We start from the raw sequence: 12,259 nt of genomic DNA, 5'->3' as shown, positions 1-12,259 counted from the left end.
CGAGCCTCTCAAGGATAAAAAAGTGTAACTTGTCCATGTTGATCGGTTTGAGATCTCGAAGCCATCTGAATCCAAGAGAATGGCTGATGTTCGCTGTCGCTGTAGGAGCCCATCCAATCGGGTCTGAATTTGCCCCTAGTGTTGTAGACAGGAACTCGATGGTCCTTCAGCAATAAACTTTATTCTCTCCATTTCTCGGATTTGGATTTCTTGTCAGTCTTCATTGGTTTGTGCAATGACTCATCTTTTGAATCTTTGAGCACATCTGACATTTTTTGCCCCTAGTTCAAGGGATGCTTCTGATCTTGCTTTACAAGCTTCCTTTGATGACATCTAACCTTCTTGATCTGACATTCTTGCCTCTAGTCCAAGGGTTGCTTCTAATCCAGCTATACAAGCCTTATGTTGTGATTAATTGTTGAACATTCTGAATCCAAGTTCAAGGTTTAAAAGCAAAAGGGGGCGAGTCTCGAGGCCGAGAGTGATCCTATGCTGCACAATCTCAAGATCAATTCCATGCATGTCTTCGTAGAACCACGCAAAATATTTTTTGAAATCTTTTAAGAAAGCGACTAGCCGCTCGCGCTGAAGGCAATGTAGAACCAATCTGGATCAAGCCAGGATCCTTCTCAGTACTCACATTAACAAACATGATCTCATTCATTAACGGCTTAGCATGCCTCTCTTTGTCTCAATTGATCAAATTTTTGCAAATCCCGAGGAATTCCTCACTCTTTGGTTTCACACAGTGTTAGAAAAGTTTTGAAAAACTTAGGTCAATGTAATGATTTCAAGGCACAGAATAGTAGGTGAAAAGCACTGCTGTTTCATTCAGATCTTCCAGCACAACTGGCTCCATGGCTAAAACAGACTGAAAAGAAAGGAGTGTAAAAGAGAAACACAAAACAAGCAAGTGATGCCCAAGGTAACACCCCCGCAATCACCCGACTCTAACACAGCAGGACTGACTCGATACAACAAGACAGACTCAACTGACTCAGTACAAAAAGACTGACTCAATACAATACAACAAGACTGACCCAACACCCAAGTCAGAAAGTAAAATAAACAGCATTCGCAAATTGCTCAAAACAATATGTGCCATCTCCACATCTGGAATAAAATGAGCGCCATCAGCAGGTGGTTCATCCCCCGATCACATAATCACGTTATCCCTCAAGTTCACTGATCCAGTGAGAGCCTGGTGCAACGATGACCTCGTTGTCAATCAGATCTTGTACTTCATGGCGAAGACAAAAGCAACTGTCAGTGTCATGGCCAACTTGTTAATGGAAGGCACAGTACTTGGCCACATCATGCTTGGCTGGAAAAGGATCCGAGAGAGGCCGAGGCTCAAGGGGTTTGAGGTGGCCTTACCCAACGAGGATTTGGAGAGCTTTGGATAAAGTCATGTAAAGGGGATTAAAGACCCTCTCGCCTCGGGGTGGACACTTCAAGGTTTGTGAGGTTGTGTTGGATGTACCAGCAAAGGGGTTGGCAGGTGCTGACTGGGTTTGATGATCTCTTCCGAGTGTAGGATTGGAGCTGAAAGGGGCGTTTCGGGTAGGACATCCCTTTTCCTGGCTTACTCCTTGATTCAGAGTGCTCTCATCTTGACTGGCAAAAGTGTCATCCACAGTCTTTGCAACAACTGCGTGCACTAGCTGTTTGTTCAGTCCTTCAGCCTTCAAAGCCTCAACAGCCCACTGAAGATGTTTATAGGGACCAATGTCTGCCCCTGCCTTGTTCTAATCACTGGCCTCCACTTTGCTAAGAGATTGGCCTTCTTCCAATGCAGCCCGTCCCAAGGTTGGGGAGCCTTTTGACTTGAAATCCCTGGTATGTGATGTGGTTGATGATGGGGCCAAAACCCCAAAGGCTAAATCTGCCACTATTCTCTGAAAATCTTCAATCATGCTCACTAGCTCAGAAGTAGTAGGTTCATGGGTTTGAGATGATTGGGGTTCGAGCGCATTCATCATACACTAGTCCATACTGTCTAGGATAAACACCTCAGGCTTGGGTATATGGCTCGGGGTGTATACACTAGGATTATAGGTGGGTGACAGTGTATGGATCAGATTGAGGTAGGCAGGATATTTTTGGTCATTGGGGTCTGGATGTGGAGCTATCGTCTGGTTGTCGATGAGATTCTGGACCTCATGACGAAGACGGTAGCAACGATCGGTGCCATAACCGTGCTGCTGATGATACACACAGTATTTGGTGGGGTTATGTCTGGCAGGGAGTGGGTCAGGTAGAGGTTGACGATCAAGGGGTTTGAGATACCCTCTCTCCATCAGGACTTTTAGTACACTGGTTAGGCTCATATAGAGGGGGATGAAAGTTCTGCCTTAAGCTTGGGCTAGGCTGGTTGTTTGTGGGTTGGCATTGGCAAAAGGGTCAGCTGTGGTGACTGTATTGCTTTTAGTGGGTTTGGGAACATTGCTACCACCAGCATTGGCACTCCCAGCAAAAACCTTCCTTACTAGTTTACTTGTTTTGAGAATAATCCCTCTATTAAACGCACTCTCGATCTGGACCCCCAATTCATACAAACTTTTAAAAGTGAATAGTGGAGCCACTATTAACTTTTGTAATATATCATGCTCAAGGTTCTACACCACTATCCGCACTTGATCCCTCTCAGAAGGCGATCCGTCATCTGTGCTGCCTTTGCTCTCCACCTTGCAACAAATTCCACAAAAGGCTCTGTAGGATTCTGGTGGGTTGCTTCAAGCTCTTGAATGGTCATTTCAACCTGGGTATTACAAGAATACTGATCGCCAAAGGCCTCAACCAACTTTTCTCAGTTTTGCTTTAATGTATCCTCCAACTCGACGTACCAAGTGGCTGCTGCATCCCACAGGGTTCTGCCATACAAAGAGAGGGGTTAACCAAAGGATGGTTTAAGACATGAGGGAGCTCATGCCTTTGGCTAGGAGGAACCCTCAAAAGAGAGTTAAAGCCATTAAGCATAAACCCTACCTCAAGCTTAAACACTACCCTAAAGCCAACCAACCCTCAAAGCAAATTAAAAGTGAAGAAATGAGAGAGGTTGCAAAATTTCAGTGCTGAGATGGCATGAAAAAGAATGCTAAAACATGCAAGAAACACATGCACAACATGTTCAAAACCAAAAGCATCAAAACTAGTGAAGAACACTACACTAGAAGCATGCAATAACAAGCTTAATGATCAAACTAGCCCTAGACAGAGCTACAACATGCCAAATCAGTGGCTAAAACATGCTGAGAATGAAGCACAAAAGGCAAGAAAACATGCTCGCATGTTGGTTCACAAATGAGGCACAAAGCACAACTCCCAAAAGCCATGGAAGAGTGGAATATGTGAGAATGTAACAGTGATATATGCACTAAAATTACATGCGAAATGATGCTATGGCATGCAATCAACTCAAGCTAAGCATGTTAGAGGCCTTAGAACACAAAGCTAGTCAAGGCCTTTTACACTACAACCATACAAAACATGAAGCATATAACCAAGACCACCCAAAACAGAGCTAGAACATGCTAAAACATTGGCAAAAATGTGTTGGAGTTAAGCTAACACAAGCTAGGATGATAGGTTAAATCATCAAGTATGCTAGGCTAGTAAGCATGATTGCACTACAAGTGCAAGAAACAAGCAAGAAGTGATCCAACCAGCCAAAAACAAACTTAAAGCAGGTCAAAATAAAGCCTAAAACATGCTTGAACTAAGCTACAAAAAGGTAGAAAAGCATGCTCATATCTTAGGCCATCAACACATGCAAACAAAACACAAGGAGGAGAGGTCACACCCTCCTATTTTGGACCTCAAAACCAAGTTTTTGCAACTGCAAATCCCTTGGATTTCAGTGGTTAAAAGGCCAAAAAGAAGTTGTTTGAAAAGCTTTAAGTGGTAGCACAATTCTTAGCAAATAAGCCACAAAAGAGTGTGGACCACCCCCAACTCCAAAAAGACCTTATACCACTATTTTGAGACCTTAAAAATAGAGGTTTTTGTAGTTGAAAGTTAGGCGAAAAACAGTATGCAAAGGTGGCCAAACAAGTAAACAAAACAAGCTTAAAAAGGGATAAGGCTTTACCCTTGAAGGCCAACAGCAAACAACAAGTATTCTGAGCTAAAACCAAGCTCAAGACCTCAAACAAGGCCTCCAAGAATCTCAACACAAAGATGAGCAAGTTTGATCAAGGGTCTTAGTGCAAAGATGTGGGGAAAACTTACTTTCAAGCACAATATAGAGAGAGAGAGAGAGAGAGAGAGAATTCTAGAGAGAGAGAGACTGAATTTTTGCTCACAAAAATTTCTAACCCCTCAAATGGGGGAGAGACCTCCCTTTTTATAGAAAATGCAAGCCAAAGCTTGCCTTCATCCTTCCATACATGTGTATAGATGGGAGCACTAGTGTTCACCAGCTGGCTCAAAATATGTAAAAATATCTACTGATGCACTAGTGGCCGGCCAGCCATCAGTGATGGCGGGCAGTGGCTTATTGATGGCCGACAGGCCTCCTCAATGGCCGGCAGGCCAAAGTGCGTGGCCGGCAGTCCCATCTCATAGCCGGCAGTGCACCAAGAGAAGCATGCTAGAGGGACCAAAGCATGGTCCAAAAATGGGGCAGAAAAGAATACAAGGATTGGAAAGTTCAAACCTGTGACGTTCTGCTGCGAAATTCGAGTACTCGACAAGCAATCAAACTTGTCACTGGATATACCTGTATGAACATCCAAGTCTTGAGGATGGTCAAAAATGGGGCGTCTACAATGTGTTTCCTTCCCTTGCATGTAATATTAATCTCCTTCCCTACACAAGCCATTAGTCATCCATGCCCACTTATGTGTACACAGGGTGCACAGGTGGGTAGGATGTGTCTTAGACAAATTATAAAGGGAAAATAGCACAACAGCGTAACTTTTCAACAAAAATATCAAATCAATGAAAAACTTTATACATGTTAATAATTAAATTTGTAAACTTTTCCATGAATTTGTACTTTTTTTTCCTGACTTCACTGACATGTAATAAGCCTAATTATAAAACACCAAATCATATGCTTGATAGTTTTCTGAAAATATTTCGTAATTGCTCTCACTTATTATCAATGTAGGAACAAAACCTTGCTCATAAACTAAAGTTCCTACATTAACTAACGACAACTCTACAATTTTTTTTTTTTAAAGATCAGTGAGAATTCTACAACTTTGATGATAATTTAGAGAGAGAGAGAGAGAGAGAGAGAAGAAAATTCTACACTTACAATTCTGATTCTTCTACATCTTACATAAAGCTTGTTAGACATTAAAAATTAAAACATTACGAGAAATTCTAAGACACATTTCCTAATGATAAGCACAAGACAATCCATCCACAAGCCACTAAGAGCAGCTATACAGCTAGGTAGTAGTACCAGCAAACAATTAAAGTTCAGTGAACTATCCACCAAATGATAGGTAGGTACGTAGAATTAAAGCATAACAGAAATGTTTATAGGTAGGTAGGTAGAATTAAAGCATAACAGAAATTAAAGCAACAGTTCAACAGTTCAATAATTATAGATAGGTACAATTTGGCCAGTACTATAGTCATCACAGGAGTCTAAAAAAGCAACAGTTCAACAATTCTTGAGAAAATTAGCAAAAGAAGAGTAATTGAATATTCAAGATAGAAAGCAAAAGGAGAGGATCAAGGCAAGACCCATAAGTTAACCACAATAACAGGCGCTAAAACTAGACAAAACAGTCCCCCTATAAATTCAAGTCAGAAGAACCCACTTAGGGAACATGAACATTACATTGATTGGGCTAAATAAGGAAGAAATTAAAGTGGAAAGAAAAGCCTACCTCCATTGAACCAGAGAGTGAGGGGCTTAAGCTTATGACGATCATGATGAGGCTGGTGAGCGTGAGAGTGAGTGAGAGAGAGAGAGAGTCCTCCTCATCTGCTTTAACAAAGTAGTAAAACAAACTCCTTCCAGCCTTGACATCCACACCAGCATACCCTGCATACTGCCTGAACCCAACCTTTGGTTGTCCAAGCAAACCTACCACCAGATCCTCCTTTGGGTACCCATTCACACCCACCAACACCAACACACAAAACCACCACCACAAGCCACCCATCTCTCAGCCTCCAAAAAACAATAATAATTAAAAAAATAAAAAAATCTTAATGAAAAGCCACATCCTTATCCACTCCTCTTAAAATTTTCATTCTACAGAAAATAATAATAATAATAATAATAATAATAATAATAATAATAATAATAATAATAAAATCAAATACTAGGAGAAAGTGATGGCTTGGCAAAGAATTTTCAGTAGTATTGAATTCTGTTGAGAAGAGGGCACGTGAATTATGGGGCAGCTTGATGACGCAAAGCCATAACATAACACTAAAGCCACTAATTTTTTTAACAAAAACGACAACGGATTCAACCAAAAATTAGTCCAATTCAAAACACAAAAAAAGTGGATTAATTTCATCAAAACCCAGAATAGAAAAATTCTCTATGAATCAATAGTATGCAACAAGAACATGAAATTATACACTCTGCAAGTGCCAAACATTGAATTTATCCATAGTATGCAACAACAAGAAACAATGCCAAAATAAGATTCATTCAATCAACTTCCAAATGGAAAGAGAGGAAGGAATGAAGGTGTTATTTTAAAATACAAGTTATTTTAAAATAAATTCCTAAAGTCGAGCAAATTTTTAAACTTATTTTTCAAACCCAGATTTTTTCATAAAACATGATTTCGATGATAATGTTTTTTGGGAACAAAGGCAACAAAGCTCACAAGCAGCCAGAGAACAAAGCAAAAAGGAGAGCCCTATTAGCACATCAGGAAGAAAAAAGAAAAAACCCTCCCAAAGAAGATCCGTTTGAAAATTAATTTTGAAACTACTTGAATTTTGATCTTTTGTTACCTACACATTTGAAGATCAAAGAAAAACAAAGAGAGAGAGAGAGAGAGAGAGAGAGAGAGAGAGAGAGAGAGAGAGAATAATGGTCATCCACTTAATACTGACAATGATATCAGAAGTAATGCTACTTTTTCTTGTGCATCACTGCATCAAAAGAAAAGTAAGTGTAAATACATAGAATTAAATAACTAAAAAGGATAAAGAATGTACACATCAACACAATAAGGCTCACCATAACAAATTAAACAATTTAACAACAAATTAAAAATTGAATTGAAAAATCATAGGAATCTCAGCAAGGAATATCAAATTCAACATCAATTCACTCCACTAAACCACCAAAAAATCATAGGAATCTCGAAATGCAAGCGAAAATCAACAAGTAAGAATCAAAAAATAAGAGCTAGAGAGAGAGAAGGTACCCTGATAATGTTCTTCAAAGAAAACTTCGGCTGAAGTGATCGCAATGAGAGAACCTGAATACATAAATGCTGAGGTTGGATTGAGCAAAATAGTCTGTGAGCTGCTCTATTGCTTTCTCCAGTTTCCCTAATCAACCCAAAACCATCAAAATCAGATTATGAAAACATGTGTTTACAATAGGTACACATTTGTGTATGTACATGTAATGAAATTAGAATGCTTTCAGAAATTGCTTCCACCTTAGCCTCCTGCGAAGCATCATGGTTTTCTTCCATGACCTCGATAGAAGAGTCTCCCATCTGCAAAATTTGGCATTAATAAGATAATACATGTTACAAATATATCAAAATTCTGAATCAAGCTACATGAAAGTGAATTATATCATACCTTTCAAGGTAGTCTCGGAAGAAGGAGAGAGAAAGATCGGAGAGGATTGAGGGATTGGACTTGCAATCATCGATGAATTGCTTTAACTAGTTCAAGTTCGCGATCAGAGAGGAGATTGCAGAGAGGTCGAATCGTTCGATACAGAGGAGTATGTAGAGATCAGTTAGGGTTTGAGATCAACTGATTGAGAATTCATTTGGCTTCGTAGTCTACATTTCCATGGCTCTCACTGAACCCTCATTTCAAATAAAATGATGAATTCGAAGCTTTTGGGAAAAAATAATCGAGAGACAGAGAAATTGATCGATTGGGAGATAAAGTGAATGACACACATTGTGAGGCCATGCGAAGTCGCGCGATTGATCAAGGCAATGCTCGAAGAACATACCTCAAACAGACTAGAACGAAGAGAGCTCAAGAGCTCGCACGCAGAGAGAGAGAGAGAGAGAGAGAGAGAATGAGAGGTTTGAAACAAAAACATGTATAGAAAGAATGAGAGGGAGAGTGGTGAGCAGGGTCTTAAAATAATATGTTTTTCAGTTTTTTGTTTTTGTTATTGTAAGTTTTGAAATATTTCAAAATATTTTTTTATTTTTTAAATTCAAATAATTCACATATATTTAGAAGGAATATATTTTTTTACTTTTCTAAAAAAATCACTAAATTCAAAAAAATATAAAATTTAATACATTTGATATATATTATATTTTTTTATAAATATTTTACTTTTTAGTTGTATCCAAATTAGGCACATCTAAAAAGCAAAAAATATATAAATTATCAAAAGACACTAAATTATAAAATAATTTATAAATTATTTTTTACGTTGTCCTCAATTAGAAAAATTTAAGGTGAGAAGCTTGGTTGGAAATTATTAGCTTTTTAAAATCAAACAAAAAAAAAATTAATTGGATTGAAATTTTTTTTAATACAAGTTTTCACGACATGCTAATGAATGTCGTATAAAGTTATAATATTTCACAACATTAAATGTATGTCATCTTAAGTGCAAATATGTTACGACATATTTTTGTATGCCGTGAAAATATGCATTTTTTACGGCATGCTTTTGCATGCCATAAAAAAATCTAATTGAATTTTTTTTTTTTTTTAGAAGTTTTCACCACATGTTAATGCATGTCATGTAAAGTTATAATATTTTACAACATGAAATGTATGTCGTCTTCAGTGCAAATATTTTACGACATATTTTTTAAGTTATGAAAATATACATTTTTTACGGCATATTTTTGTATGCCATAAATATATGAATTAATGACTTACATCATATGTATGTCATTATTGAAAAAACATTAACGGCTTGCCAAAAAAAAATGCCGTAGAATGTACTAATTACGACATGCATTTGATGTATGCCGTACACTTAAAGCCGTAAATAGTTAGTTTTGTTGTAGTAGAGGGTTGCTTACGTATCTCTTTGTAAGGAATCAAACCTGTATAATGATATACAGAAAGAACTTTGAAAGTTGGACTTATGCGCTACACGAAGCCGGCTACTTTTGAAAACTCATGATCATGTAAAACAATAGAATACGCAAGATAACAGCAAGAATGAAAAGGACCAAAACAAATCTAGCTGCACCTCATACAGAAAGGAGTAAGCAATTAACAAGACGGTGCAATCGACACACGTCTCTCCGTATTGCATACGAAGAGAAAGAGAAAATTTTAACTAAGAGAAATCAACAACCTAATGCGTCTCATGCGAAAGAAGATAAAGGTAGTGTGAACACCAAGAGCACCTGATGTTTTTAATTGAGTAAAACAACTAACTAACGCGTCTCACGCGAACGGAGGAAAGATGGTGTGAACACCAGACGCATTTGATGTTTTTAACTGAGTAAAACAACTCCTAACGCAACTCACACAGAAGGAGGCAAGATGGTGTGAACACCAGGTGCACCTGATGTTTTTAACCGAGTAACTCCTAATGCGTCTCATGCGAAAGGAGGAAAGATAGTGTGAACACCAGGTGCACCTAATGTTTTTAATCAAGTAAAACAACTCCTAATGCGTCTCACGCGAAAGGAGGAAAGATGGTGTGAACACCAGATGCACCTGATATTTTTAACCAAGTAAAATAACTCCTAACGTGTCTCACGCGAAAGGAAGAAAGATAGTGTGAACACAGGCACACATAATGTTTTTAACCGAGTAAAACAACTCCTAATGCATCTTACGTGAAAGATGGAAAGATGGTGTGAACACCAGGCGCACCTGATGTTTTTAACCAAGTAAAACAACTCCTAACACGTCTCACATGAAAGGAGGAAAGATGGTGTGAACACCAGGCGCACCTAATGTTTTTAACCAAGTAAAACAACTCCTAGCGTGTCTCCTGTGAAAAGAGAAAAGATGGTGTGAGGTTCAAAAACCCTTGAATTAGCAAAAGGGCAAACGAGTTTTTAGAACTCGATACAACGAGATTATCCCATCCGGGGAACTTGTTTCTAACAATGCCTCAGAAAAAAGAAGCTTACGAAGATAACCCAATTCAAGGTATGGAGAGTGGATCACAAGTTAGATAAGCCAAAATGACGCACAAATCAGAACGATGCTCGAATTAATAATATGGAAGCAAACCTGCCAATTTTCTCTTGAAAATGGGTCTAATTTGGAATCGGCATACCTCAGAAAATGATATAAAGAACTGAATGCAATTTCTGGAACAATTACGAAATAAACAAAACACAAAACAATCAAAAAAAAGAAAAACAAAACTCCTTTCTTCTTTTATTCTCCTCTTTTATTCTTAGTCTTTTTTCCTCTCCGTTTTTTCTCTCCTTTCCTCTTTTATTATTTTTCTTCTCTTTATTTTTTTCTTTTTTCTTTTCCTCTCTTTTTTTTTCTTTTCTTTTCTTTTTCTTTTTTCTTCTCTTCTTTTAAACTCTTCTTTTATTTTTTGAATTGGGGGCCACCCAGAGTTGGGATAAGACTACCCAGTATTGGAATAAACAAAACATACAACTTGTATTACACTTGGGGCCGGTCGGGCCTAAATTAAGCACGGTCGAGTCTCAATAAAGCCGGCCTGGTCGCTATGGCGACAGAGGGAAGTTCGGTAAACATACAAACCGTGGCCCTTTTAAAACACAGTCCAACCCCTATTTTGCATACACGCAATGCCGAAAACACTCTTCCTAGGTTCCTCCTCTTGCTAGATTTTCCTTCTATTCATGATACCCAACAACCCTTGCGATTTTTTCCGTGAAAACCCTTTCGCTCCTCTACATTTTGAACCGATTAGAATTGGTTTTGGTGAAGTTTTGAGATTTCTCTTGGTTTTTTTTTGATTTCTCGTGTGTTTCCTCGGGTTTTACCCACTCTCTCTTGATTTTCCTAATCTCTCCTTGTTTTCTCTCTCCTAGGGTTTCTACTTGGGGTGTTTCACCCAATCTCACTCACCCACCTACTTTTCTTCATTTTTCCTTATTTTCCCTCTATGGCTAGTGACGAGGTTCCCATTCCAGACCCTGCCGCAGGTATTGGAGCCATCCTTGGTGAGGGCATAAAGGCTGAGAATGTTCTCCCTCTCGTACCTGAGCTTGAGTTGCTTTCTCTTGCCGATACACCTTTTGATGTGGCCACTTACCAGCCACACACACATGCCTTAACCCCTGGTGATATTCTGATATTTAAGGGCCTCATCCTAGGGATTGACGAGGATGTTCTACTGCGAGAGCCCTCGGAACACTTATCTGCTAATGCCTCCATGGTAAGCAATCTTTTCCTTTGTTTTGAACACATTTGGAATATCCTAAACAAATCCTTTATTGTCCTTTAATGCAAATACTGACAACATTCCCACGCCACAGGTGATAGCCAGGAGGATAGATGGCTACGTGATTGTTTTTGGTCCCCCGGTATTGGTACGAGAGGCTCCGCCCAAAGGTCTGCACACTAGTTGACACTGCCGCCTTCGGGCCATTTGGCTTAGGACTCATACAGATGAGGGCCGAACCACTGCTATACGGGGCCTTAGTGGAGAGATGGTGGGACACCACCGACTCTTTCCACTTCTCATCTATCGGGGAGTTGACTCTGACCCCATACAACTTTTCGATGCTCACAGGCTTGCGGGTAGGGGTTGGCGACTCGATCCCATTCGATCATGACATGGTTCAGTGGAGAACCGCACAGCTTCACCTTCTTAGGGCGATCCCGGACACTGTCAGCCATGGGATGGTACGCTACAATTGATTCTTGGACCACTTCTCCAGCCTCCAGCCAACTACTCCAGGAGAGATTGCTCAGTACAATCACAGTTTCCTCATGTATCTCCATGGTAGAGTATGACTCGGGTAGCGCTAGCCTGGCTACCCTATATTGCTACATGAGTCCCGTATCCTACCAAAATGTGGATTCACTTAGTGGTTATTAGAGAGCTTGAGAGGTATACATTACACTTCCTTTTCTGTTTTGCTTTGCATTTCCCGTTTATATCTGTTTCATTTGTTCACTTGGTTCCTCAACCTGTTTTCCTTTTGCAACTGTG

The 12,259-nt window shown here is 39.3% G+C and overlaps 1 protein-coding gene across 1 annotated transcript in view; it reads right to left on the bottom strand.

Moving 5' to 3' along the window:
- Positions 1-12,048, bottom strand: part of LOC145799703 (uncharacterized) — a 30,875-nt gene extending 18,827 nt beyond the window's left edge. The window contains exons 1-4 of the mRNA XM_082889331.1: positions 11,911-12,048; positions 7,744-7,829; positions 7,596-7,655; positions 7,356-7,482 (exon numbers count right to left, since the gene is read on the bottom strand). Of these exons, the coding sequence (XP_082745457.1) occupies positions 7,356-7,482; positions 7,596-7,655; positions 7,744-7,829; positions 11,911-12,048 (411 nt within the window). The remainder of the gene's footprint in view (positions 1-7,355; positions 7,483-7,595; positions 7,656-7,743; positions 7,830-11,910) is intronic.
- Between the last annotated feature and the right edge of the window lie 211 nt (positions 12,049-12,259).

This window comes from Camellia sinensis, chromosome 9 (assembly GCF_055761805.1).
Source record: "Camellia sinensis isolate YWXY chromosome 9, ASM5576180v1, whole genome shotgun sequence".
Taxonomy (NCBI): domain Eukaryota; kingdom Viridiplantae; phylum Streptophyta; class Magnoliopsida; order Ericales; family Theaceae; genus Camellia; species Camellia sinensis.
Note: the sequence above shows the minus strand (reverse complement) of the source record. Positions and strands in the feature narration are given on the sequence as shown.